At 39.2% G+C, this 27,724-nt stretch overlaps 1 protein-coding gene across 1 annotated transcript in view; it reads left to right on the top strand.

Moving 5' to 3' along the window:
* ADAMTSL1 (ADAMTS like 1) overlaps positions 1-27,724 on the top strand; it is a 215,875-nt gene that overhangs the window by 63,526 nt on the left and 124,625 nt on the right. Inside the window, exons 5-7 of the mRNA XM_074855478.1 lie at positions 9,647-9,773; positions 15,708-15,782; positions 18,773-18,930. Coding sequence (XP_074711579.1) covers positions 9,647-9,773; positions 15,708-15,782; positions 18,773-18,930 — 360 coding nt within the window. The remainder of the gene's footprint in view (positions 1-9,646; positions 9,774-15,707; positions 15,783-18,772; positions 18,931-27,724) is intronic.

The following is a 27,724-nucleotide window of genomic DNA, read 5'->3' on the forward strand; positions in this document are numbered from 1 at the left end:
TTTTAATGTAAGGGAAAAATTACCTTCTGGATGGTCTGGTTTTGTTTGGTAGGGTTTGGTGATTTAATAGGTGAAATAATAGCATATAAATAAAAAATGTGATAAATGGGAACATCTGTCATTATACAGGGATTTGAAACTTACACACCTGATCTTTTCCCATATCCTACTTCACAGACTTTTTTACAAGTGAAAGATATATCTTATAACTGTATAGTTACCAAATTTTTATGTGCTATATATACATGTATTTATAAGGCCATATATACATGTGTGTGCTTCTAATTTTTTTCATAAGAGACAGAGGTTATATTGGCTGGTGCACAATGTCAGAAGAGTGGAAAAATCTGTTCTCTTTTAAATAGATGACTGTGTTATATTGCTGGTCTATTATGATTTCAGGACAGACAGTTACTCTTTCTTCCTTCCATCTACAGAGTGTTGTTGCACGGATCCTTTCCTGTTTCCAGCTCAGCCCAAAGTACAGAGCTAATCAGGATTACAGTGTCACTTAACACTGTGTTCAGTGTGTTTCGTGCATGGATATTGTACTCACTGGAACATTAAGCCTGCTTGATGCAGATTTTAAAGAACGTAGATTAGGTGGTCACCTCAGCACGCTCTTGAAGGCTCATGAAGCTGCCTTGGGCCCCAGCTGTCCCTGTGGGATGTGCCTGGTGCACTGCTGCAGAAATTGGCACCTGAACCCATGGCTGTTCCTTAGCTTGGGACCTGATTTCTTTGCATGCCCTCCTCAGACCCTTCAAGTCAGCTCCAGCTTTGAGGAAGAAGGTCAGGACTCTTTCCCATCCTGTCTGAGGCCCTGGAAGAAAATGGCCTGCAATTTTCCACTCTGTAACATTGATTACTCTAATATTAGAGACTATTCTCATCCATGTTTGCTACTGGTAACACTGGGGACCATGTGCTTATTTTGACAAGATCCCATTTTTCTGTGTTTTAATTTGACGTATTATCTAACTGTGAAAACTCTGAAAGACAATGATTTCCAGAAAGATACTTTTACCTGTGTTGCTCTTTTGCATTCACACAAGAGGACTGAAGTGCTTGTCATTTGCCTGTTTGATGGCAAAGTAGAGAAATGAATGGCCTTTGTTCCGTTAATTCTCTACAAACAGGCATCATCTGTGTTTCTACCAGTGTGTATTCATTTTTAGAGGCTTTCAGTCCTCCATACAGCTTCCAGCAGTGATGTTTTTCTTCTGCCAAGGCTATGACAGAAGTCAGGTTAAAACAACGGAAAGCATTGGGGAAAAAAAAGTCTAGATATTTACATGTTGCTGGGATTTCATTCTCTTGTAGTTCAGCTATTTCTGGCTCCTTTTTTTTAGCTGTCTTTTTTTTTTCTTTCCCTTTTCTGAGCTATAAAACACCAGAAGAAAAATGCGAAAGGTGTAATAATAACTGTATTATTTAGGCAAGAGCTTGACTGTTTTTCCTCAGTCATGTAGAAGGCATTGTAACAGAATCAGTTCTAAGTTGTCTTTCAATTTAGCCCAGCCTTTTAGCATGATGATTGTAATAGCTTTTCTGATGTCTGCACCAAGCTCCTGGGCCTAATGCTCAAAATGAATCCGTCTTTTTTTAGAGTGTATTGAAACCTAGATGCCTTCTGGGGAGATAACATTTCAGAAATGTACTATTTCAGAATAGTATGGTGCTTTCAGAATGGTATTGAAATGTGCTATTTCAGAAAGTACTGAATTACTGGTTTCTGATGGTCAGGTACTTTTGAACTGTGTCAGGCTGAACAGCTGAAGTGCTGTTTGAACTCTTCATCCTCATCTACCTCATGTTCTGTGGATAACAAATCTTAATTTTGTTTTCTTGTTGATGAGTATCATTGTTCTGAGATGAAAGAAGTAGCTTTTCCCCCAGCATGACCTCTTCTTAGTGCACAGAAAGGAGTGGGGTGGAGAACCTAATGACTCATAAGTGTAATAGCCAAATGCTTAAACTGCTCTCATCATGCCAGGTAACATTTTTGTGGCAGAGAGTGGCAAGGAAATGGGGATATCTTTATTGTGTGAAAGAACCTGTATTTGTGTTATTAGAACTCCACTCCTATGCCCTGAGCTATCAGTTTTCCACTTTATGATCCAACAGAGATTGGCACCACTGTAGAGATACTTTGTTCTAGTCTTTCAGCAGAAACAATACCTGCTGTTACTCCCAACTAGACAAACTGTCTACTGCAGGTATGTCTTTGACCAGTAGCACACAGAGCACCTCCATTTGCTGGGGGGGAAGCACATTGTAACTAGGGGACTTAGCAAAAATAAGACATTCAGAAGAGCAGTTTAGAGACTCCTAAGAGTTCTCTTAGAGTTACTAGGATGTCATCTGTGTCCACATAGTTCCTTAGCAGACCTAAAAGCCTGAGGTGTGTAAGGTGGCACAGAGGGTTTAGTGCTGTGTGAAGATGGCAAGATGTCTGCACTAGCTGGGCAGTTTTGAGAGTCCACACCAAAACAGGTGTGTGGTTCTCACTGAAGACCATGGTAAAGTTTCCACTTACTGTGAAGATCCAGGACAGGGGATGCAGGCATTTTAGCTATTTTGCTCTGTCATCCCAAGTGTCTTCTTATAGAGCCTGCACACACTCCTCTTACACACTGAGCAGCAGGTTGGAATACCATATTGACAAAGCAGTTTCAGCAGTGGCTTGGGGACATGCAGTCTTTCTCAAGTATTTGAACTGTGGATGAAGTCAGTTGCTTGATAGCGCAGATTATGTGACTGCCTGAAGCACCAGAGTATCTGTGCTGGCACTGTTAATAGCAAAGCACTGCAGCTGGATCCCCATTGATTCAGACAACAGAGGACTGCCTTCTGTCAACAAAAGAAGCCTGTCTGAGAGAAGGAAGCTTATACACCCAACAGAGGGTAGGTCTGAGTGCCAATATCAAGCATGTCATGAAGTCACCAGAGCTGACAAAGGATCACAGTCAAATGTAATGTGTCACAAGTGCCAATGAATTGCTCTTACAGTTTAGTGCTTCATAGTCTAGAAGAAGAGAATGGGTCTAGCAGGCAGGCTTTGTTGAATTTACTTTTAGTTTCTCAAGCATGTTGTTCTGAGGAAGCTGAAGGAGAGCTGCCTTGATGAATTTTGGCTTATAATGGCCTTTGCAATCATCTCCTGTTGTACTATTTCCATCTTCTACAAAACCTGGCAAATCTTTCCCCTGGAAATGCTCAATAAGCTATCTATCAGGACAATATTTGCAATTCTACTGGAGAAAATCAGGCATTTCAATAATGACCTGCTGTAGAGCACTGACTAAAAAAAAGTTAAGGTTTTTGTTCTCCTCCATCAATAAGAGTACAAGCATGCAAGAATAAAGTAGAAACTCGTTCTTACTCTGGCAGAATATGAACATGTGAACCCAAATCCAGCCAAAAATGAAGAAAAGTGTGAATAAAATGGATAAGTGAATATGAATAATCACAAAGGCCTCTTTTCTTTCTCTTGTCATCTGTTTATAAACCCTTGGAACTTAATTCTGTTTAAATGTTGCTTCTTATAGAATGACAGCCTCTGGATTTCTGTATTATCAAAGAATGAATTAGATATGGCTTTGTTTCCACATCTGTGGGCTCTGCTGTGTTGGCCCACGCAATAAATTGGGTGGTTATGTATGACTGAACCTGAAAAATTCAATCTTTTTTATGTGGGAAGATTACTTCTAATGCAATTTGCATATAAGGATAGGAGTTGCCTTTTTCCCACACCCAAGATTTTAATGCTTCTCTAAATTCTCATGCAGAAGTTGTAGCTTTTAAATTGGTTTAGTTGCTTCTTTTTAAATCAAGGGTGGTTTCAGAATGAGGTTACATTTATTCTTTCCCTGAGGGAAACCTGAGAAATAGGAATTTCTCTTGAGTTCCTTCTGCTCCTGGGTGTTTGCTGTTTGCTTCTAGAGCTTTGGCTGAACCACTGATTCTCAATGTATTATGTCTGCTGTGCTGGTCAGAGTTTACAAGTAGTAACTGCAGAGAACCCTGGCTGGCTGGGAATGCTGGACTGATGGGGCAGATACTAAGGAGGATCTGCAAATCAGTTCCAGTGGATCAGTGGTAGAGAAGGCAACAAGCAACAGCAAACCACTGAGCTAGCCAGCCATATGCTTAATATGTTAGAAGGTGGATCTCAGTCACTTCAGTAGTTATATTTAATAAACAGTTGCAAGTTGTGTTTGAATCAAGTGCCAAACAAGTACATTGATTGCTCATGTCACTGGACCTGCTGTTGTTACCAGCACAGTTACAAATTGCCTTGCCATTGTAAAAATCATCTTATGATTTTCAATTATAGTTGCTGACTGTGATGTGCTTGCACCTAAATTCCTTGGGACATAGGAGGATCCTGCCTGGCGCTTGGTGCTACGCAAGACTGCCTGTCACAGTATAATGTTGGCAGGCTGTGCCAGAAAAATGCTGAGGCTGCAAACTGTCATCATAAGGTTTTAGTGAACTTGAAGGGCAGATATCACTTCGGCAGGGGTTGTGAGTCCCTGTATCAGAGACACCAGTCCAGCTCCAGTTTGTTGTACAGCCTAAAGCTTGTTCTCTCCACAGTAGTTTTAAGAGTACAACAGCTCTTCATCCTGATTGTAAAACAGGATTTTGTGCCCAGTTGAAACAGTGGCTCTGATCCAAAACTTTCTTCCCCTGAGCAGTGACAATCAACACAAGTCCCAGATTGAGCGCCACATTAATATCCATCTGAAGGGCAACTTTGTATTTCTCAGATTCTCAGAACTTCTTGTTTGAACTGCAGACATGCCCTTTGAAAAACAGATTTATTTATAATTGGCTAGATTTGCAAGCTTGATTTATTACATTATTTCCTGCCCAGAATTTCTTAATACTGAATAGAAATTATTATGAAAACTTCTTAGTTCAGGGCATTTCTAGGCTAGCAGGGCTGAAGCAGAACCTGTCATTGCTGGTCCAGTTTTATTTCTGGAAAAATTTGCTAAACTGAGCCAGAGTTCAAGTCCACAAGGGGAACACATACACACATAACATTTGTGCACGCACTCAGTGAGTTAGTTCCAACTCCTGTTGTGGGACTTCCAGCGTGATGCCTTTAAACTATACATGAGCAGTTGCTCTGCTAACTTGATGACTATCTTTTTTCTTGCAATGTCCTGTAAAATTATTTTGCAAATATGTCTTCAAGTCAGGAATATCCCTATTTTTCTCTTTTTCCAACTCACTGGCTGTCAGTGGAATAAAAGTGGGAGTGAGGGGGAGAATCAAACTCAGCGTGAAGTATGGGACTTCAGCCTAAAATGTAATATGGAATCTTTACCTCTGAGCAGAACTGTGGTATCTTATGCCAGAAAACAATGCAGGCTCGGCCAACTAGGGATTAGCTGTTATTATTCTGGCTTTTTTTTGCTAACTTTTTTATGCTAAACCCATAAGGAGAATAAAAAATCAGCTCACTTTAGAGGTGGTAAAAAACTGGGCAGGGAGTTGGTACTCATCTGTGATTTCCCCACTCTGGTAGTGCATGGCTGATGTCTTTCATATACTGAGAGACCTCCAGAGCTCTGAATGAACTGTCTTTACTGCTATAAGGGCATTTAACTACAATAGCAACAAGATTCATAGGAACACCTTCATAAATATGCAAGAGCTTCATCCAAAGCCTATTGAACAATCTGCAGTTCAAGCCTCTGACCACACTTCAGCAATCTGAAACTCAAAAGGTTTCAGTGCGGAAAGTCTGTGCTTCATTACCCTGCTTTAAGGGGAAGAAGCTTAACATGTAATAGAAATGAGTATTAAAACTGCTTACTTCAGAACATTTCCAGGCATAACTTGTTGCAGTAATCCATTTTCATTCCTGGTGGGGTTTTCCTTCCCAGCCCTTTATGGATTGAAAAAGACTTCATCTCCCTAAACCCCCCAGGATATATTAAGATCAGGATTAGAATGCACTGAAAGAGGAAGTTTCCATCCCACAGAAACTTCAGAATTTTAACATTGGTTCTAGTTTCAAACCAAGACGAGGAGTTGACATTTCAGAGCTTTTCAGAGAGTGAAATATTCCCCAAGCTTCTGATTCAAAAATGTCAGTATTTTCTTTCAAACTGTGTCCATTACACCATTTCTCTGAGCTGTAGATTAGAGATACAATATCCCTATTCACTCCTTTGCCTACAAAGCTTGTGAAGCAGTATCTTCTGTGGTGCTTATTTTCATGATGAGCCGTCAACCATTCCTAGTCAGATGAGTATGCCCGTAGGTCATTGTCTCAGCAGGCTTTTCTAGCTCTGCAGCCTAAGTGAATCTACTTTTCCTGGTAGCTGGGTCTCTCCTGTTGTGTTGCATCTTTGGCATCCCTGATAACAGCCATTCCAAAACCTGCCCTCTGTGTTTTGTCCATGTTAGGGGTGGATGCTGAAAGAAACTTCTCCCTTCCTATTCTTGCTAACTCTGCTTATTTCTGGGGGGATGGTGACATATTTTCACCCATACTTTCATCTTTTGCAGTGAGTTCTCTGCACCCTTGATGCAGAATGAAAATAATGTTATGGAAATCACATATTTTCATTTCAACTCAGACAAAACTATGTTTCTTCTGCATAAGAGGCAAAAGTTATTATTCTCATGAACTGTGTATTTTTTCAGGAGCACTTTAATATTTCCTTGCCTGATCTTTTGCTTTCATAAGAGTCCAGCTTATATAAATCTTGCACGTAAAAGCTACCAAAAAATGAGAGATCTGGAGTAGTGTTTTTCATTTTAAAGCATCAGTGACTCCATTGCAAGCACTACCATCCTTTTCACTGAATGTATTTACCTGCAAAACGTGGAAGAAGGATTTCCCTAAATAGTGAAGGGGGGGGGGGGGGGGGGGGGAGAAAAAAGCAATGAACTTGGGAACATTTTTTATTTCAGGCATTAATCACTTAATGAAAATTTCATACCTATTTGCAGTGCTCTGGATATCTATTAAGACAGATAATCTAACGGTGTAAAGCAAAAAGCTGCAGAAACCTTGGGAAGAAATAGGAAAGTTATTTAATTTCATCAACATTTCTAATAGCATAAAATTATCTGAGACACTACCAAGTACAGGAAGATTAATAACATATTTTGTACATACTGCAAAAGTTTTGGTGTTCACAAGAGGTCTCCATTTTGTTCATACTTCCATTTAAAATCCAGCATTTCAGCAAAAGAGTTATTTTTATGCTATACACTGAAAATGGCTGTCCGTCTCAAGAAGAGCAATAAATCCCAATATAACTTCCTTTCACACCTGAGATTTTCCTGGCAATTTCCTGTACAAGTTGTGACCTAGCTCCAAATTGCTCAATTTATAAATTAACTTTAATCGGAATACAGCCCATGGCAACATGTAAGCTGATGATTCATGAAGTTGAAAAGGCTTTAAAGTAGTAAAGGCTGATTTTGAAATTGGTTGCCTCATACCTGGATTTAACATTCAGCCCTTTTAAAATCCAGGCAGTTCACATGTTCTTTTCAAAATAGGCAAAGACATGCAGATTTGGATACCACTCTGAACTGAACTGTTGAGAGAACATGAAATACGTTATGAGCAGATATGAAGGGGAATTCTGACCTTTCCTCTGATATCTGGGTTCCTCAGCAAGACCCTTCTCACTGTGGGTACTAGTGAGCTGTAACGCACTTGAAGGAAATGAATCTGATTTGTAGCATTATGTCATACAGTTTTCAGATCATGCAAGTGCTTTTTTTCAGATCTTTTCTATACAGAGACATTCATGAAAGTTAAAGCAAGCTAGTCTGTGTATATCAAAGGTGGTTTATATCCTGTAGGGATATTCTTATTCAGAAAAAAATAAAACTAAATGTTACATGGTATCACTGATATAATTTATATATCTGTACTTAGAAGCTCTGTACAGAGCAGTCACAGTCAAGGTAATCATAACTTGCTTCAGCTATCTAACCATTATTTGTCAGGGTGTTTCTAATGTGATAAAATGTCTCGTGCAGTCTCGGTATGGCTAGATTTTCAGGGAAATTTATAATTTATGCATGACTCTTACTCCATTAGCCCTCATTAATTCCCCTGGAGACATCATAATATAATGCAGAAGCATAGGAGACTGGCCTGGTTCTGACCCAGTAGAAGTGGTTAAAGTCAAACAAATTTGATGATAGCTTTCATCAAGCCTGAATCTAAACCTATAATGATTTAAATTTAATTATATTATCAATATGTCAGATAACCAAGGAAACCGCTATTGTACCACTAGTAAAATAATGATGTTAGAAATGGGAATTGAATTGCTAAAAGTAAATACTGGATATCAATCAAAGCCTGCATTTTCACAGACAAGTGAATAAAAAGTGTCAAGTCCAGACGTACATCTCACCCTAGCTGAGATCTGCAAATCTGCACATGTAGATTTGCACAAATAGGGAATATTAGTCCGAATGTTTAAATAGGCAAGTTACACATGCAGCTTTTATGAGCCTTGATGATGTGTCCTATTTGCTCTTACCAGTTTCTAGGACTCAGCTCTGATTTAACTGAAACTCACAGATGCAGGAAAATTTAAAGCTGAAATAAACACTTTATTTAAAATTCCCTGTGTTTATATATACAGTTTCTGTTTGGCTAAGAGTCTTAGCGCAACCTCTTTAGAAGTAGAATTTATACACAAATATATTTTCATTGCTTGCTTTGCACGCCAGAATGCTAGAAGGCCTTTCATTTTCTCATATGTATAAAGGTAATTATAACACTGTATGGACTTGCTTAATTTCTTGGATTTCAATTATTTATGTGCAAAAATTCATAACTTGGATGCAGAATTCAAACTTCAAACAAAAGGCCTACACTAGCACTGTGCTAAATAAATTTATATTCTATTTATTTAATTTTAAATGTATTTAATTATAAATTTATATTTGATTCTCCTGAGAACTATAGTTTTTTACAACCTGAGAAGCCTAGTTTATCTATTCAAGTTTTAAAATTTTGAACAAATTCCATATAAACATAAAACCAGTTTCAGAGCAGTTAATTGCATTTCTTACTCTCAGTTCTTTTTGTTTTAACCATTCCCTCCTTCTTTGTCAGATCTTTAACAATGTCTGAGCACAGGCATTCATAGTGTGGAATGGGATTATTGTCAAACATAATTAAAACCACATGGTTTTCCCAACTTGCATAGCAGGTAAAATTTCACTGAGATCTCAGCCACGTTACTATTTATCTGTGCTGCTCTTTACTTTTATCTATCTGTCTGCTTCTTATCTGTCCTCTTATCTATTTCAGGCATTTTTCTTTGTGAAATGCTAAGAAGTGTAATTTCTGATAGGACTTAACCAAGAAATGTTCACAATGCCCTAAAAAAAAACCCTCCAACAATACTCTTTTCTTTCTCTGGACTGCAAAAGCCATTGAGTACTAACCTGCTCGCTATCTCATGTCTGATTTCAGTTCAAACTCCCAGCCAGATTTGCTCAGCCTCTTTCATTGCTAAGGTACTTTATGGCCCTCTAGAGATGCTGAGAGAGAAATTTGGCAGTAATTAGTTGCAGAGATGGATTGAGCAGTCAGTCAGTAGGTGCTCACATTGAACTGCACATCTTTCTTTCTTGCCAGATCGTTGGCTGTGACCGCCAGCTGGGAAGCACTGTCAAGGAAGATAACTGTGGGGTCTGCAATGGCGATGGGTCCACCTGCCGGATGGTTCGAGGCCAGTATAAGTCCCAGCTCTCAGCAAATAAATGTAAGCTGTCCCTTCTGGTAAAGTGCCATCTTCCCCTCAGTTAATTATGTGTTTCTTGCAAGCTAGGTTTCACCCCACTCTTTCTTAGGCAGTTGAATGATCATGGTCAGTCTGGTTGTAGCCACAGTTTCTTCCCTCTTGGGTTAAATGAAACTTTCTCAGACTACAGGTCTGGCTGTGGGGGTGGACAGAGGATTGTAGAAAAGTGTCAGCAGTATATTCCCCATCTTAGCTAGCTAGTTGCTTGGGAGGAGTTGGAGAATAAGAACTGGCTCTACTCACATTGCTCTGGCTGTATTAGCTGGCTAGACATGGGACGCAGTCCATGGTGCTCTGAACAGAGTTGTTTATGCTGCTCTACAGCAGAGAGGAACCTGGGGGGATAGTGGTGCCAACCTGGCACAGTGCTTCCTCCCAGACCTATGCCCATGGTATGTCTGCTTGCATGCTGAGCATGGTGACTCAGTCCTAGGGTGGGCTGAGGTGCCTAAGACATCAGGAGGTGCCTGTGTAGATGGATATGGACTGACGTGGGCTTTCCCGCACACTGAGCCAGCTTCAACTCAGAGTGGTAAAGTAGCATTAGTGTGCCACAGTGACAGGATTAGCTTATGCTAGACCCCAGGCAGGCTTTTCAGCCTGGTTACAGCACCATAGATGGAGCCATAAAAGTTTTGGGATGAGAAATAGGGCATGTCTAGTGAGTTTGAAGAAAGGGTAAAAAGGTAGATGTACTTTCACGCCTATGTAGACACACCTAAGGAGTCATATGTGCCAGACTTCAAACATGCCCCCAGCCCTACTGAGTGGCACTAGAGTTTAATCAGACCAGGTCTACCATTCTGAAGCACTTTTTCTAGTGCTGAATACCACATGACCTAAAAGATTCAAATGACAGTGTAATAACTGCTGAAGACTCTGTGTGTACACTTGTGGATTGCTATGTAGATAACATTCAGTTTCTGTGATGAGCAGTGAGAGGTACTTTTTGCAAAAGCTTCTCTCTGTCAGAGAATAACTGCTTGGCGAGAGGGAGAGCGCAGCAGAAAAAAGAGAAGGAAGGGAAGGAAGGGAGGAAGGAAGGGAGGAAGGAAGAGGAGGAAGGAAGGAAGGAAGGAAGGAAGGAAGGAAGGAAGGAAGGAAGGAAGGAAGGAAGGAAGGAAGGAAGGAAGGAAGGAAGGAAGGAAGGAAGGAAGGAAGGAAGGAAGGAAGGAAGGAAGGAAGGAAGGAAGGAAGGAAGGAAAGGAATAATCCTCAGAAGAGTTCCATTTCTGAGGCAGAACTGGAAGGAAATAATTCACAAATATTTAGGAGTGGAATTTCACCTCATTATTACACACATTGCATAAACATTGCATAAACAGATTCGGAAATCTCCAGGCTGCTTGAGACATGATAGTATTTGTGAACTGTTTTGGCAAACATCTTTTCCTCTAGGGATAATTCATTGTTTTTCAGTTGCTTTCTGGTAAAAAGGTGCTCCTCTCTTTTCTACTGAGGATAAAGGCGCTGATATATTATGCACAGTACTAAAATGTTAATAAAACAAGAGTCCCTACTCCCAGTGGTTTGCTATTAAATATAAAGAATACTATATAGGTAGAAGAGCAGATGTCAGAGAGCACAGTCTTAGAGTGAGACGAATGTGAAAAAAATATTAGAGAATGGGTTGTTCAGACACATTTGCATGCAAATAATTGTTATACAGAACTGAAGTAGATAATCAGATTTTGTATGCACACCCCTGCTGTAGACATACATGTTGTTATGTAACACAGTATGAGTTTCAAGTATATCAAAAGTAAGTGCTCCTTTAAATTATCTTTTTACAATTGTAAAGGCACACTAACAGATCTCCTTCCCATGTGTGAATTAATATGAATTCTTTTTGAGGTTTGCTTCCAAATGGTTTATGTACATGCTGTGAAAATTTGAGATTAAAAATGTTGAAAAACTTTTTAAAATCTACTCTGTGTTTATTTCCTGCATCTATCCTCCTCAGCGCTGTTTAAATGCCTGTCACTTTGGCACTTTGTCTGTTTCAGCATCTTACTTATTTGTCACTGTAAACATATCTACATAAGCATATCTGGGATCAGGGCCTGATTTATTTGCTGGAATGATTGGATTACTTTCGGCTAGTTAATAGCTTAATTCAAAGTTATCTCTATAAAATAATCCTTGTTTCTCAAGAATAATGTCTATTTTGTCCATGGCATGAACAAAGCATTAAAAGCCTATGTGAGCCATACTGCCATGCAACGTAAGAAGAATCAGAAAGGGCATGTGCAGCAGTGACCAGATATCAGCAGAGGTGTTCTGTGGGCTCCCTTAGGATTTTTATTTGTCTAACAGAGCACAGCATTCAATTTCAAGGACTGTGCTAGGGAAATTGGAGAGTGACCTTTATTCCAGCACTGTCCTAGTAGTTTCTGAAGTTGTTTATATCTCAGACCCACCCCAGACACAGTCTTGAGCTTATCATACTGAATTCATGGTGTCTTGGTGCTCATATCCAGTTCCCTTTTCCATGCTGTTTGTATCATGCAAAGGCACAGGAGAAGGATAGTGCTAGAAAGAAATTCATAGAGCTTTTAAACGCTTAGCACTTGCTACAGGAACAGCTTCCTCGGTATTTATATGGGTAGTATACATCTCCTAGTGGCCTCAGAAACAGAAGCATATAAGGGCAGGAGGCAACATGACATTGAATTTTCTCACATTTTTATGAAAAAGGAACCACCTGTGTCTATGCTGTTGTTTATATTAAAAAAAAAAAAAAACAAACAAACAAACCAAACAAAAACAACAAACAAACAGCTACAAAAGACTTTGTTCATTCCGAAATATTCTTTTCTCTTAGCCCTAAACTTCAGTGGTTCAAACTTTCAAAGTCTGCAGAAAATGAACGTTGGGTTTTTTTAAAACATCTCCTTTTGGAAGGAGTGTATGTATCTTCCTATGGAGATGAGCTGTATTTAAGCAGGCTTCTTTGAATTCGCCAAGGAGCTAGACAGTTGATCCCATAAGTGGTGGGTGAATTCTGCTGATCACTTTGTGCAGCATTATGTTTTCTCTAAGAAAGGATTGACATCTACTAGTGAAGTAGATTACTCTTAAAAGAGGATTGTAGAAATCGCTATGCTGAGGCAGAATAGATACTTACCTGATTACCCTTATCATGGTTGTCAAAAATAGATGCAGTTCCAGATTTCCATTGAATATCAATAGTAATGGACAAAAAGTGACAACTCAATCTTTCATCATGGGAACTGACAGACCAGTTGGAGAAAATCCAAATTCAGAATCCAAAACCAGAAGAAACTGGTTTCTCACAGGAATTTGATGAATGTGTCTGACATACAACCTTTGCCTAAATCCTTGCACTTTCTTCACAGCCCTGGGCCAATGTCCTCAGTTATCTGGGACTCTGCCTTGCCTCCCTATGCATCTTCTCTGGAGGAAACCAACCGTCCGTTAACGCTCTTCGTGCCTTTTCTTCAGAGTGTTTCACACAACTGCTCCACAATCTGCCTCTCTCCTTAGTGTTGGAGGGAGCTATGACTAAATATTACCATGCTTACTTTCACATGTCTTTTCACAGGAAATGTCTCGTTCTTATCACTGTTAACCTCAGGAAATTATCCTACTGCTTCTACTTTGTGAAAGCAGGAAGCACTGTGATAAGCATAAATCCCACAGAGCTTTGCATTTCACATAACGTATGCTAGAATTTCAGATGGAGAGCAACAACAAGATCAGGTGAAATATTGTCCTAGCAATACCCTGGAGCGGAAGAGACATGCTAGGAATACATGATATAGAAGCTTGTAGGATCTTTAAACTGTCTGATTTTTCTGTGACATGTCAGTGAACCCTCCAGCACAGAGTTCATAACTGAGAGACAGTCAATTATAATAATGACATCAGACTGTCTTTAAATAATACTTGCAAAAAAAAATATTTTTTGAAAAATTGAAGTTACTGTTTTCCCAGCCTCATTCCAATAAACATGATGTATATATATACAACAAAATGGTATGTCATACTCATGGATTTTGTTCCCCAAAATGGATAAAATGTATTAATCCTACCAGGTATCTTGAATATGAGTGCCAGAATGGTACCAATAAAATCAGCATTAGAATATCAATATTTAGTGAATTTTGTAACACTTCAATAGTTGTCTTTTCAGATAGAAAATTTGAATTCTGCATAGAAATTAAAGATGTCTGTCTTTGCTAATTAATGTGATATCAGAGATGTGTATGAGGAAAATGTTTGTTGAATAGAGTTTAACCCCAGTGTTACAGAAGTCTTAGGAGACTGACATTTCTGGATAGTTTGGGGAAACATGTCAAAACGGATTTTGAAAATTGAGACAAGGTTCAGAAGAGTCTGGGCACATGAAGAGGCTTTATCACCATGCAACTCTAGTGACACTCAGAGCTTTATCAGACTGCCAGCATTTGCCCCCTCACTTCTGGAATATAAAGAGACCACAAAAGTATGGATATTTCATCCCATAAAATGTAAGAGTGTCAGAAATTCCTATGATGCATGACTGAATTTAAAATTTAAAAGGGTTCTGGTTGACATTTTTGAGATGTTACAGGTTTGGATGAGTGAATGTGTTGTTTAAAAGAACTCCCTGTTCCTTGTAGTTTTCCCTCTTTCTGTCTCCTCTCTTCAGCTTTTGACATAAAATGACAACATTACTAACTATTGCTGATAACTGAGAATCCTGTTTTAGCTAGGCTGGAACAGTTTTCCCAGTTTGGTCTGGTCAGAAATTTAAGGCTCCAGCTCATTGGTTTGGATGAAAGATAATATGCTTTTATTGTGTGAGTTAGCCTTACCTGACAAAGCAACATGTTGCTTCGAGAGCAGAGCTCTAGTTCTTGCTAGCAGACATTACATGACACAGATGTGAGCAGTTCTAATGAACAGACAGTGAAAGGGGTTTCATTTCTCTAATGTCTACCAACCTCCCCCCAAAAAATCCTGTTAGGCATGCATACATTTTCTTTCCCGACTTCTAGTTGTAGAAGAGGCAGAGGAATAGGGAAATCTGAATGAAGAACTTAGGCATGCTGGTTAGTCCACAGCAGTGTTCTCTGGGCACCCACCCCATGTCCCAGGCATAGAGTTGGGAGCATTTTCTAGCATCTTTCCACACCTTTCCTTCCTGTCTCCCTTCAGGATATTACTGACAGTGCTGCATCTTTAGAAATGTTAACCTAACTAACTTTCGCAGTAGCATGTGACCCACACGCTAATTCACACCTCAGTTTAAATCCAGTTGGCAAAGCTCCCAAGAGCTTCATAGGTGCAATATCCTGCTCTAAAACCCGTTTACATGACAGTCTAATGGGCTTTTGTTTTTCCAGGGGCTTTCTGTTAGTGGTGTGGAAAGGGAAACAGAATTATAGCACTTCTAACCATTAAAATAAAAGGTATGAAAGGGAAGGCATGCCTGAGGGCAGTGGGAGATCATCACATATCATGAGCAAGGTCATGGACAAGCTGTAGGTCTCAGCTGGGAAAGAGTCAAGTGAAAGAATGGGCTGTTCTGGTTAAACATCAGTATAAGTCTTACACTTCTCTACTTCACAAACACCAATTCAAAAGACTTGGAAGAGGTTTAAGTGGACTCGTGGTGAAATAGAAAGCTATTAATTACTCTTGGAATACAGAAATGGTTGTGAAGGAGTTGAGAATAAAAAAATCAACAGGTTTGGGTTCTTCTAAATAGAAGATTCTTACAGCATTCAGTTGTTTTTTCAGATTTTTAATGTTCTCTCATATTCATAGGGTTGTTTAATTGATCCAAAAGCTTTTCTCTTGACTGCCTTGTAAGCACCTACTTCAGTGCTTACTTGAAAACAGATGGGAATTTCTTTGCCTACTTCATGCATTTTTGCCTTCCCACAGTGGATGATACAGTCGTTGCTATTCCCTATGGAAGCAGGCAGATTCGCCTTGTGCTGAAAGGACCTGATCATTTGTGTAAGTAGAAAAAGTTAATGTACATTTGTTTAAGAAAGCCTTGCTAACCTGAAGTGCTCTGTTTACACTGGTGGTGTCTGGTTTCCCTCTCTCAGATCACTGACTTCAACACAGGACTGAGTCCTGCCCTCAGAAATTCTCCTTAGACCCAGTTACCTCAGTGGTCCATGCTCTTTTCAGAGCAGAGGTGGCCAACATTGCAGAATCCTTTGCCCCTCCATAATGTTTCAGGCATTTCTGTTTGCTTATCCTTTGGCTGGCTCACTGGCTGCCAAGTGCTTTTGTTTAAAATTAATAAAATATATCCCACTGAGTGAAGAAATATTGAGGACAGTAAAGTATAAGCTTCCCTACAGCTGAGCTTAGCTATCAAGCTGCTGATGACTTTAACATGTTTCTGTTATGATAATCTCTTCACTCCTATAGATGCACACACGCACACACATGCACACAGACAACGTCACAGTCTAAAGATCAGGAACAGCATGCACAGGTCAAACCATGCTCCTTAGCAGTGATACTGCTTCAAGGAGTTAAGACCACTGAGTGCTGCTAGCTGGTCACTTGGTGGCTATAACTCTTCCCTGCTTTGTCTGACATGGAGCTGTATATCCCAGCAGCTGTGTATCCCTTTTTTCTGGGAGAAGAGTCTCAGGATTTGAGAATGCTCTGGGAGAGCTGAAGTCAAATCCATTTATGTCATGAACAGAAACTCCTTGCATTCCTCAGTCCTACCTTCCAATGCAGTAGCTACTCACAGGCTGCTCCTTTTTTCATCAGCAGCAAATGAACACTAGTGTTGGCAAATGGGATTTACTGTTAGAAAAAACACAAATTCTATTGCATAACCTCTCAGAAGCACAAATTATTGTAAGATAAGTAGGGCCCCCCTTCTCCTTTTCCCACAGGTAATAGAACTTTCCTGCAGCACAGACAAGTTGGAGTTGTCTATGCTTATCAGTGTACATACAAACATTAGTGTTGGCAAGGAGGTGAAACATCAAATCATTCCCACTCTCTCCAGATTTTTTTTCACCCAAAGAACTTATACTGAGTGGCAAAATAAGGGGTGGTTTATCAGTCCTGTTCTGTAGCTCACAGCTTGTGTTGAGAAAGCAGTGGGCATGCCATAACCTTTTAATGGTTCTTTAGATTTAGAGCTGTGAATAAAGACCAGCAAATTACAGGTTATAAATGAAAAAAAAAATATGTTTTTCTTAAAAGTTCAAATGCTGCCTCTACTTCAGTTTTAAGTGGCCCTTCGGGTATTCCTGTTGCTGCTCCAGTATGCTTGTTATTACTTTCCCAGTAAATGATTTGCACTCTTCCTTTCTCTCTTGTCTTCTTTCCCAGTATAGATATTCTCTTCCAAGGTAGAAAACTTTGTACTTTTATTGCTTTTTCAGGAAAATTTAGCTACAAGACAGCTTAGAGAGAAATTAGATTTTAGCTGGAGGGATTGATCTAAAGCTGTCTTCAGTCAGGCCATATCACATTTCAGGACAAAAAGATTTGAATCAGCAAGGTCTGCCTGAGTCACTGGTTGAGATTTAGATTAACTGCTCTGTGTAAACACGAATAAGTCCAAATACATCTCTTTCTTGTTTCAGATGTCTCCATGAATCTTTCTGTTCACCCATCAAAGGATTTTATATATGTATGAGCTACAATCAGTTGGGGGGAGGGAGTATTTTGCCCTGTGAACTTTGGTTGTGGGAGAAGTCAACAGGAGGCCGATTATATATACACAAGTCTTAAAACCATCTTTATCCCTGATGCATGCAGCCTTGTCCAGAAATAAATATATGGCCAAGTGCATCACAAAGGAAGAGACTCGTCTCACTGAAAACCAAGGAATTCATTAATACAGAGGAAATTCTTAGTGTACTGCCTCAGCAACTTCCTTCATGAATTAATTCCCATCACCCATCCTGAAAAGCAGTCTGATTACTGCAATTATTTTTTTCCTCCTAATTAACAACTTAATACATGCTAATAAAAATGTTTCTCCCATTTACTGTCTGTGAAAATATGATTCCATCACAGATTAATAGTGTGTCCCCATCTAATTCAGATTTTGCCTTAGCTGCCTCTCTGTGTGGGAGTAGATTTTGTGCATAATTTCACAGATACATGGTGAAAGGATTGTAGCTTTACAGTTCTTCATGATGAAATGGATTGTCACTTTGAAATAACTATAAGAAAGTTTATTGGTGAACATGCTGCAATGCATAATCTGGAGTTGGTGGGGAGGCTAGCTAGATGATGGAACAGATCTACTTTCTGTTGATTTCCATTTAATAAATTATTTAATATGTTTATTATGATTTAACAATCAGAAATAAGTCCTACCAAACAGTATCTGAATTAATGCCCACCTTTCGGGAGCTGTGAATGCAAAAAGCCAGAGGGGAAAGCTCAGAAGGGTTCAGCCCTCTCCTTCCCTTCCTACCCTGCTGGAATGGATCAGACAGCTTCTGGAGAGGAGGCAGTATTACTGTCATACTGATCTTTCTTTCCTGGATGTCTTGCTTTCAGTTAATTATCTACCACAACAACATGTGGTTAGTGATCCACCTTTGAACTGAAAGAGGGAACAGCAGTTTAACAAAGCCAGCACTCATGAGCGAAGGTCTGAGTCATGCTCCACATAGGAGCATGACTTACTGAGAGTGAGTTAAAAGACAGAAAATATGCCTAACTGGGCATGGATTAATATGTCTGGAAGTAAAAATATGACCTATGGATGAGGAGGTGAATTCAGAGCTAGAAATCCAAGAGCTGAACAAATTCAAAAAGCAGATGGAGGAGAAAAAAGTATGGGAATGTGAATAAACTGTGGAAAAGAACAGAAAAGTTGCATTATCACTAATTTAGGACACAAATCTGCACCACTGCTGTCTTGTGTTGGCTTTCCTTTTCTACTCTTACTTACTCTTACAATAAATTATGGTGCTGTAGTTTCCTGTTAATTTGTTTGTATTTGTCAGATTTGGAAACCAAGACTCTCCAAGGTGTGAAGAGTGAAAACAGTCTCAGCTCCACAGGCTCCTTCCTCATGGACAACTCTAGCATCGACTTCCAGAAGTTTCCTGAAAAGGAGATACTAAGAATATCTGGGCCCCTCACTGCAGACTTCACTGTCAAGGTGAGGGTCATTAGTCATTGACCTCTTGGAACAACATAAAGTAAGACAAGATGCACTGGAAAGATGAGAGAGATTTTTCTAGATCTTAATTTTCCAGTAGACATTTACCACAAAGTCTAGTCCAGGCTAGCTCTTGAACTCTATATGAAATTCTTTATAGATAAATATCTGATGAAAGCCTCATTCGACAGTCCTTGGGAAACAGACTGTGTTTATACCAAGAAAGAAATACCCAATGTGTGCCCTAAAGAGAAAAGATGAACTCATTACAAGAAAAGGCAGATTATTTTCTCTTTGTGCTGCTGAGGTACATATAAGTCAAGGTCATGAAGCTTGCTTCATCCGTGACAAGCAAAAAGAAAGAAGTCTGTATCTTTGGCCCATCATTTTGGAGGTTTATACTAGTGTAATTACACAGAAGACTGTAAGGGAGTGGAGAATAAGGTCCCCAAGCTCCAAAATAAATGCGATGACTTTGCTTGGGAAGTCATGGTGTCATTTTGAAGTTCTGCTTTGTGTTGCACTGGCAATAAGAATAAAATTATTTCCTCCCATTAAAGCATTTCTATTCTTTCAGGTAATATAAAACACATTGCTGGAAGTAATGCACGCATTCTGTGGGAAAACACACATACAAAAATGCACATTTGGGAATTACAATAAAATAAATCCTTTTCCAGTAGGCCCAAAGAACTTGAAGGATTTCAGCTGTAGAACTGTAAAACCTGTATCATGTCCATGACTAGATAAATTTTTCACCATGGGCCCCAGAGGTAAATGACATTTGCTTTAACCTAGAGCTGATGGCAGCTAGAAGTTTGAACAGTGAACTGGAAAATGAGATAAGTGATTGGGTTGAATTAAGTTGGGCTGGGCTAGAGTGGGTTAGATCAGGAAGCAGCAGAGCCCTGTAGACTGTCCCCTACCCTTCTTGGTATGTTAGCAGCACAAAAAGCAGGCTGAGATTGTCAGGACTGGTTCACAAGAAGAAGCCTGACCTGAAGAATGCACTCCTTTGTCTTTGAAGGTCGGAATGAAAATGCCTAAATAAAACAATGCTGGTCAATTCAAAACGTCTAAAACACTTTTACCTCTATTACAGATGATATCCAGGTGATGAACTTCAGTGCAATGTAAATAGTACTGCTCACTTTGCACTATTTGTGCTGTCTATGGATTTAAGGCAGCCTGGTTAATTAAAACATACCTGTTGGGGACAGCTGGTCATGTAGACCAGTGACCCTAAAATGGTAGCAGGAGAGTTGGACTGTGTTCCTGGTATTCCACTGTTATCTTTTATGTCAGGGAAATATCTTTATCCCTTGGTGCTTGCATTTCCTTCTCTATCAAAGAAAGATAAGAAGCGCTGGTTAAATCAAAGGCTGTACACTACTTGTATGATGACTGTCTGGCCCATATGAGTGTACAAGCTGGCTAGACATGGGCAGAACAAATACTGCTAGTTGAGATTAAACTATTTTAATAGTTCTGCTATGTGTTGTCACCTTTTGAAAGTCAGAGTTGCATGGCTCAACAGGTGTAAAATTATTGATATATCCATTGTCTTAACTGGATATAGAAAAATGTTTTCCTAGTTTCTACTGAGATAATTATTCTTCTTAGTAGCCAGAATAGTGCTGTGTTTTGGATTCAATATGGGGTTTGGAATAAGAAGAATGCTGATAATACACTGATGTTTTCAGTTGTTGCTAAGAGATCAAGGACTCTCCAACTTCCCATGTCCTGCCTGTGTGCAAGTGTACAAGAAGCTGGGAGGGAGCACAGCCAGAGCACCGGACCCAGATTAACCAATAAAATATTCCATATAATGTAACATCATGCTCAGTATATGAAGGAGGGGTGGTCAGGAAGGGAAGGTGTTCTCTCTTGCTTCCAGGATTGCAATTGCGGGACCTTGGTATTTTGGAATTGCTAGCTGGAAACAGGCTGGGTATCAGTCGGCAGGTGGTGAGCAGTCACATTATGCATTACCCACTTGTGCTTTCTATTATTGATATTGTTTTATTTCATTACAATTATTAAACTGTTTTTATCTCAGCTTATGAGTCTCCCTTTACCCCTCCAATTCCCTCCCTATCCCCTGTGCAGGGAGAGGGTGAGCAAGCGACTGTACGGTGTTTGGCTGCCAGCCAGGCTCAAACCAGGACAAAAATCTGCACACAAAACCCCTGTTCGCAGTTGTAGGATCTTTTCTAGGTTAGCATTAGATTTTGCCTTGGATCAGGCACTTAAAAATTCCTTTCATTTGATTCACAGCTATAGAAGATACTTTAATATTACTTAGTGCAACAAGGATATTATTCTATACTATTTAATTATTTTTCTAACAAAATTTTTTAGCTTCTGGATATTTGATTTGTTGGATTTTGTTGGATATGGGAGTGTACATACAAATAAGGCTAATACAGGAGTACCAAAATGCATGTATACCTCTTATTTATGCCAGACTTGGCAACTGCTTTCCATGTTTACTATAGCCACGAGTGTTTTGCCTTCAGCTTGTGAAGGTAAAGCACTTTCCTTTAAAAATTCAGATGAAAGGCTTCTTTGTGGTATTAGCAAGTTCTCCTCACAAAGTGGGATCTCTTTGGGTGTCAAGATTTCCTGGGACAAGACAGTTTTTATGCAACAGATCTAAATGAATTTGTAGAGGTAGCAGAAGTCTCGTTTTAAGGTCATTGTCTCCAGAATGACTGTTATAATCCTTTTCGATTCACCCTGAGTGCTTTTATTCAGAGAGGTCAAGTTAGACACCTGGATATAATTCAGAAGTAGAAACTCAGTGTGGGAGCTGACATTTAAGTTTCTTTACTGGTGACACTGAATGCTTTAAAATTGCGAGAAGAAACCTCATGCTGTTCCTGTAGGAGCTGAGTTGTATAATTGCTAAATTTCTTGGCTTTATAATAGTCAGTGGCACATTCCTTGTGTGCTAAACTCTTGGCAGTCTTTTCACAAGACATGTAAATGGGAAAAATAATTCAGTAAAACATGTCTCTAAAAAATAAAGGTGTTATCACAAAATAGGGGAAGAACTGGAGCTTTTAATGTTCTTTTTATAGTCATAGTTTGAGAATTATAAATCTCTATTATAAACTTTTAATGTTTGAAAGGCAGAAGACCTGGAAAAGATGCAGTTCTGAGGATTTCCTTGTTTTGATGTTTTTAATACAAAATTCTGGTTTGTATGAATAGAAATTACTTTTTCCTAAAAGAAAAAAGTGTCACATTTTATAAAATCCTTGTGAAATGAAGGTCAATTTCACTTGGAAATATTTCTGGCTGACACTGTGATCTAGAGAACAGAGCAGTAATATCACACAGGGGGTCTTGTCCTTTATTGCCAGAGCTGCCACTGATTTGCTGTGTTACCAAGGTCACATATTCACTTGTCTGTGCTAAAAAGTCTCCTCTGTCTATGTTGTCCATTTCAGACACAAAATAGAGAAAGTTGGAGTGACCATTTCATGTCACACATCTGCACTCCGTTGAGCAGGATGAATCAATACTCTCAGATGGAGTCTACAGATGATAATGTGATGCTAACAGTCATCACTGGTTAACTATTTAAAGCAGTCAGCACTGCAAATATGAACCACCTGAGTTATAGGCTTACTGAAACAGCCGGTAAGGATTGACAGGGAAGGGTTAGTGCTGGCAAAGCACAGCCTGTTAGGGCGTGTTTTACAGGCTGTGGTTTTTGCATAGCCAGGACCCTAGTCCTATGGCTGAGGTGTGAGGCAGCAAAGACCAGTGGGTTTAAAACAAGGTCTGGTGAGGGGTGTTGTCCAGGTTTGGGGCTGGTTTGGAGAAGAAACCACTGTTGGCCTAGATCTGGATTATACTAGGTTTATGTTGTTTTTCAATCACTGGTATCAAGATGAAGGTTTTTTCATAAGGCCTGCATAGACCAACAGTTTTGCATCAGGGATGTATAAGGTTGGATTGGGTAAATGTTTGTCTGGAGGCTGTCAGAGGTATTTGGGTTAGGATTGGATTTCTATTGATGTTTTCTTTTGTAAATGCTAGGGCTGATAAGCTTTGGGTAAGGTCTGCTGCCAGAAGAGACTGCCTGGCTATTTTTTTGTGCTGGTGACTGGGGGTACTGCTGGTTGATTTAGAAATGGTGGAGACTGAATGCCCTTGAGCAGAGTTACTACTGAGATTAGGATTTTGGCCACCAATTGTCCAAAAAGGCATAAAGTAGAGCTCAAACTGGATGCTGAGTTACACAGAGCACTATAGCTAGCCAGGCAATTCTAATCTCTGTTGTGATCTAGCACTGACAGAAACTGTTGTTGAGAGAAATGCATTTGACTAGAGTCCAGGTTAACAAAAGAAGATAAAGGTGGGGCTTAGTCTAGACTTCCTGGGACTTGCAAGGGCATGCAGGAGATAATGCATGTACAGGCAGCCAGCTGGCAGAAAGGTTGATAGGCCTTGTCAGGCTAGGGCCAGGTTTGGATTAAATAATCACTTTTGGACCAGGAGCATACAGTGATTTACCTTGTGGAATGAAATAAGAAATTACTTCAATACTCACTTTAGGGCAGAGGTCAAAAGATGGAAATCTGCTCTAGCGGCAAGAACCTACTGTTTATGGCTGGCCTGTTGTTGGATTTTAGTGGTATTACCATATGAGGGTTGAGGGTGATGACAGTAAGGGTCTTCTGGTAACTTAGTTCTGATGCTGGCAAAGGTTTCTGGTGGAGATTATCCTCATATCTGGGAGAAGGCTGCAGGTCAGGCAGGAAGTGGTCATGGAATGATCTAGCCTTGGAAGCAATGGCAGATCAGGGTTAGGGTGGTGCCTCTGGGAGTAGGTGAGCTAGAGTTAAGGCTGGACATGCAGAAGTAATATGAATTAAAGTTTTGCCGTGACTGAGTCAAGTTGTGTGTTAACAAGGTCAAATAACCAAACCACTTTGCTTAATCTAGAAAAGACCATTGGAATATAGTCCCTTCAGCATAAAACAATACTACCTCTTGAGATATGTGTCTTCCTGATGTCACTTCTGTCAAGTTGCAGACTGATCCTGTCTGGAAGCACTTCTGTAACATGGTCTGTATCACTGGCTTTTATCACAGAATCTTCAAGGTTGGAAAAGACCTTGAGGATCATCTAGTCCAACCATTCACTTAACACTGAACATTCTCAACTACACCATATGCCTAAGCACTATGTCAACCCAACTCTTAAACACCTCCAGGGATGGGGACTCCACCACTGCCCTGGGCAGCCCATTCCAACACCTAACAACCCATTCTGTAAAGAAATACTTCTTAATATCCAGTCTAAACCTTCCCTGGCGCAACTTGAGGCCATTCCCTCTTGTCCTATCACTTGTTACTTGGTTAAAGAGACTCATCCCCACCTCTCTGTAACCTCCTTTCAGGTAATTGTAGAGGGCGATGAGGTCTCCCCTCAGCCTCCTCTTCTCTAGACTAAACAACCTGAGTTCCCTCAGCTGCTCCCCAACCTATGTTTGCATTAAATACTTTTTTTTTTTTAAGCAAGAGTCATAAAAATCACATATTCTGATTCCCAAATAATATACAATTTTTGTAATAATTTCTAGATCAAGCTCACAAGTAATGACCAGCCTGAAAAGAGACCTAATCATTATTTATCTTGACTAGATCTTGTGACATATTCAGAAAAATTCTATCCTTTTTTTCCTATTTTGGCAAATCTGGTAAAATTTATGGAAAGCTATGTAGTAGTCTTTTTGAAAACAATGTACAGATTCTATTTCCTACCTACCTTCTTTTTCTGTTCAATATAAAAAATTTCAGTTAATAGTTCTTAGAACATGGTCATTCTCCTAATCAACAGTTTCCATCTATAAGTATATTGGAACTGCCATACTAGGTCAAGTAAAGAGTCTCCTTCACTCAGATTTCTGTTTCAGAGAGGAACTGGTTTCAGATACTGAAAGAAATAGTGCAAGAAACAGATCAAGGTTACCTCTTGGTTGTAGACTCTCCTTGACCCTCATGTTGCATTTGGACTGTTGTGTCTATTGGCTCACGTGAGCCAGTCTTAAGGAATTTCTATAGGCCCTTTTGTGCTATATTTGCCCTTTTGACAGTATTTAGCTCATGGGATGAGTTCTACAATGAGCTATGCACTGTGTAAAATAAGGAATACGTCTCATTTGTAAATTCTTGGTGCAGTATTTTCAGTGATTCTTTATAGTTTTCCCACTCTGAGAAACAGGAAATTATTACTAGTGTTTGCCCTGTTTCTCCATTACTTCTATAGTTGAGATCTCTGTCATCATTTGCCTCTTTCCTAGTGTCCTACTCTATTTAATTTTTATTTTTATCAAAGGTGGTCCATACAAGGGTTATCACTCTTTTTCTTCTCTGTTCTTTTTCTAGTTCCACTGTGGTTATATATTCATAATTTTTATAATATACCTAAATATGTAATTTGTGACTAGTATTTAAATATATGCATGTATATTTTGGAAATATCAATTTCCTATAAATAATTGTAATAATGTTTAATAACATGTAATAAAATTATTTAAGATTAATATAATTTTATATTTAATATAAATTGATTATGTGCTATATAAATATATCTATTGAGAAAAAGTGAACTACACATAATGATCAGAACACAAATGTGTTCTGCTTGGCTGTGTAATGTTCTTTCCTTTTTCCTTCCTCTCTGTAATTTTTTGTTTATCTTTTTAACTGTTGGCGCATAGTGAGCTGATATTTTCAGAGGAATGACTGTAACAACCCTGTTACCATTCTGAATAACAGTAGCTAATGCAAAGGACATTTTCATGTATAATTAGCATACATAATTAATTGTTTTCTCCCATAGGCATTAGTTCTTTTTTACTGAACTTGAATTCAGTCTGCCAAAGTTTCAAGTGCTTTCACAGACAGTTTCATTTTTAGCTACCATTTGTAATTTTTGTCCTTCACAAACTTGGTCAGATCATGGTTGATCCTTTATCCTGTTCATCTGGGTGTCTGGCTAACAACTCACGCCCTAGTACACATCTCTGAGGGATTCCACAGGTCCTTCACCCACTGCAAGAACAGGTTATAAGACCATTCCCTGCTATCAAGTCATCAGTCCATGGGACGATCTCCTTAACTCACATGAACTTTGCCTAGGACTTTTGGTGAGGAACCTAGATGAAAACTGGTACCTAAACTACCTTTATCAGTGTCCCTCATGAATCTTTGGCAAAGCAAACCACAATGCTCAGAAAGCATCTCTCTCCCCAGGAGAGAACCCATCTTTGAGTTCTGTTCTTTATTTTCATTCTATCTACTGACCCCATAACAGAGGTAGAGATTATTTGTCTGCAGTTTCATGCACTTCATGCATGAAAAGCATGAATCCCCTTCTAAAAAATGTTGTTACAATTTTCTATATCTGTTTTCCTGTGGTTTTAACAATAGCTTGTCGTGAAAATAAGCTAAATGTGATCATACAGGATTTGCATTCCTGTGATCTTCAGAGAGTACATGATACGAAACTACTGGGTGGATGCTGTTTGGATCTGGACATGTGTTACCATTAATCTTACATACTTCTTTAAAATACTGCTGATCTGAAATCTATTGTCAGGTTTTAATTTGAGGCAATAGAGACAGTTTCTTAGACATGCTATTTTCTATTACTCTGACAAATTGCTCTTTGCAGTTTTTCCTTTTCTTTTTCTGTAACATTTTTCTGGTATCATGTAAATTCCCCAAGTCTATCTATTTCAAAAATCAGTCAGTTTTAAGTACTATGAAGCTTTGGTGCCAACCTTGTTCAGTTTTCATCATTTTAACTTTTTTTTTTTTTTTTTTTTTTTTTTTGTGGTGGACATTGCCTTTCATTTTGTTAATTTTCTTTTTATACAGTATCTATCAAAATAGGATCCTTTTTTTTTTACATTAATTTCTTAGGTATTTCCATGATTGAGGTTAATAAATATTCTGCAGTGAGGATTAAGGTGATTTGCTCAAAAGTGAAATCATGCCCTGAGAGCATGTTGATGGTGGTGAAATGGTCTTTCCATAGATGTGTGGGGTGTTATGGATGATATCCACAGAAGAGGTGCAGCAGGGCTGGTTTTGGTGTATTTGTGGTTGTTCTTGGTTCTGTGGAATAACTTTGGTTTTACTTGAGAAGCTTCTGCTTTTGTTACACTTAGTGGATTCTGTACAGATTATCACAGATGTTATAGCTGATACAGCAGGCTTCATCGCTGTCAGCTATCCTAGCCAGTCCATTCACTGATTTTCTGTTTTGTTCATCCTTTGGGGAGAATAATAGAATCCAAGAAAATATTTGAACCTTTTAGCTTTCTTTTTTTGCTTTGTGAGAGATTTAGTCTAAAGGCTTTTTAACAGTCATCCTAATCACCTAAAGGAACACAGCTTAATCCAAGATTGGGGCACGGTGAGCAAGTTCAATTCAGAGATGCTTTATAAAGCATGTAAACTGGTGATAATGTAATTTCACAGTGATTTCTCTGGCTAATTTAGAGGCTGAATTGAGAAGCAACAGATGGAGCTGTCTTCCATATAAAGACAGCTCCAAAACCAAGCTGATCCAACACAGGACTATCTCAATCAAGGAACATTAATGCAGAAGTGAACAGGAGACATGTTCCCTGGAGCTCAAAGGCAGAGGTCCCTTCAGCATTCCAAGGGAATTAAAAGGCAAGCTCAGAGGAGTCATGGTGTAGTCCTGTGTTAGACAGTATGCTTGAAAGCCTTCAGAATGTCTCATGATTTACATTTTTTTACT

The sequence above is a fragment of the Strix uralensis genome, chromosome Z (assembly GCF_047716275.1).
Source record: "Strix uralensis isolate ZFMK-TIS-50842 chromosome Z, bStrUra1, whole genome shotgun sequence".
Taxonomy (NCBI): Eukaryota; Metazoa; Chordata; class Aves; order Strigiformes; family Strigidae; genus Strix; species Strix uralensis.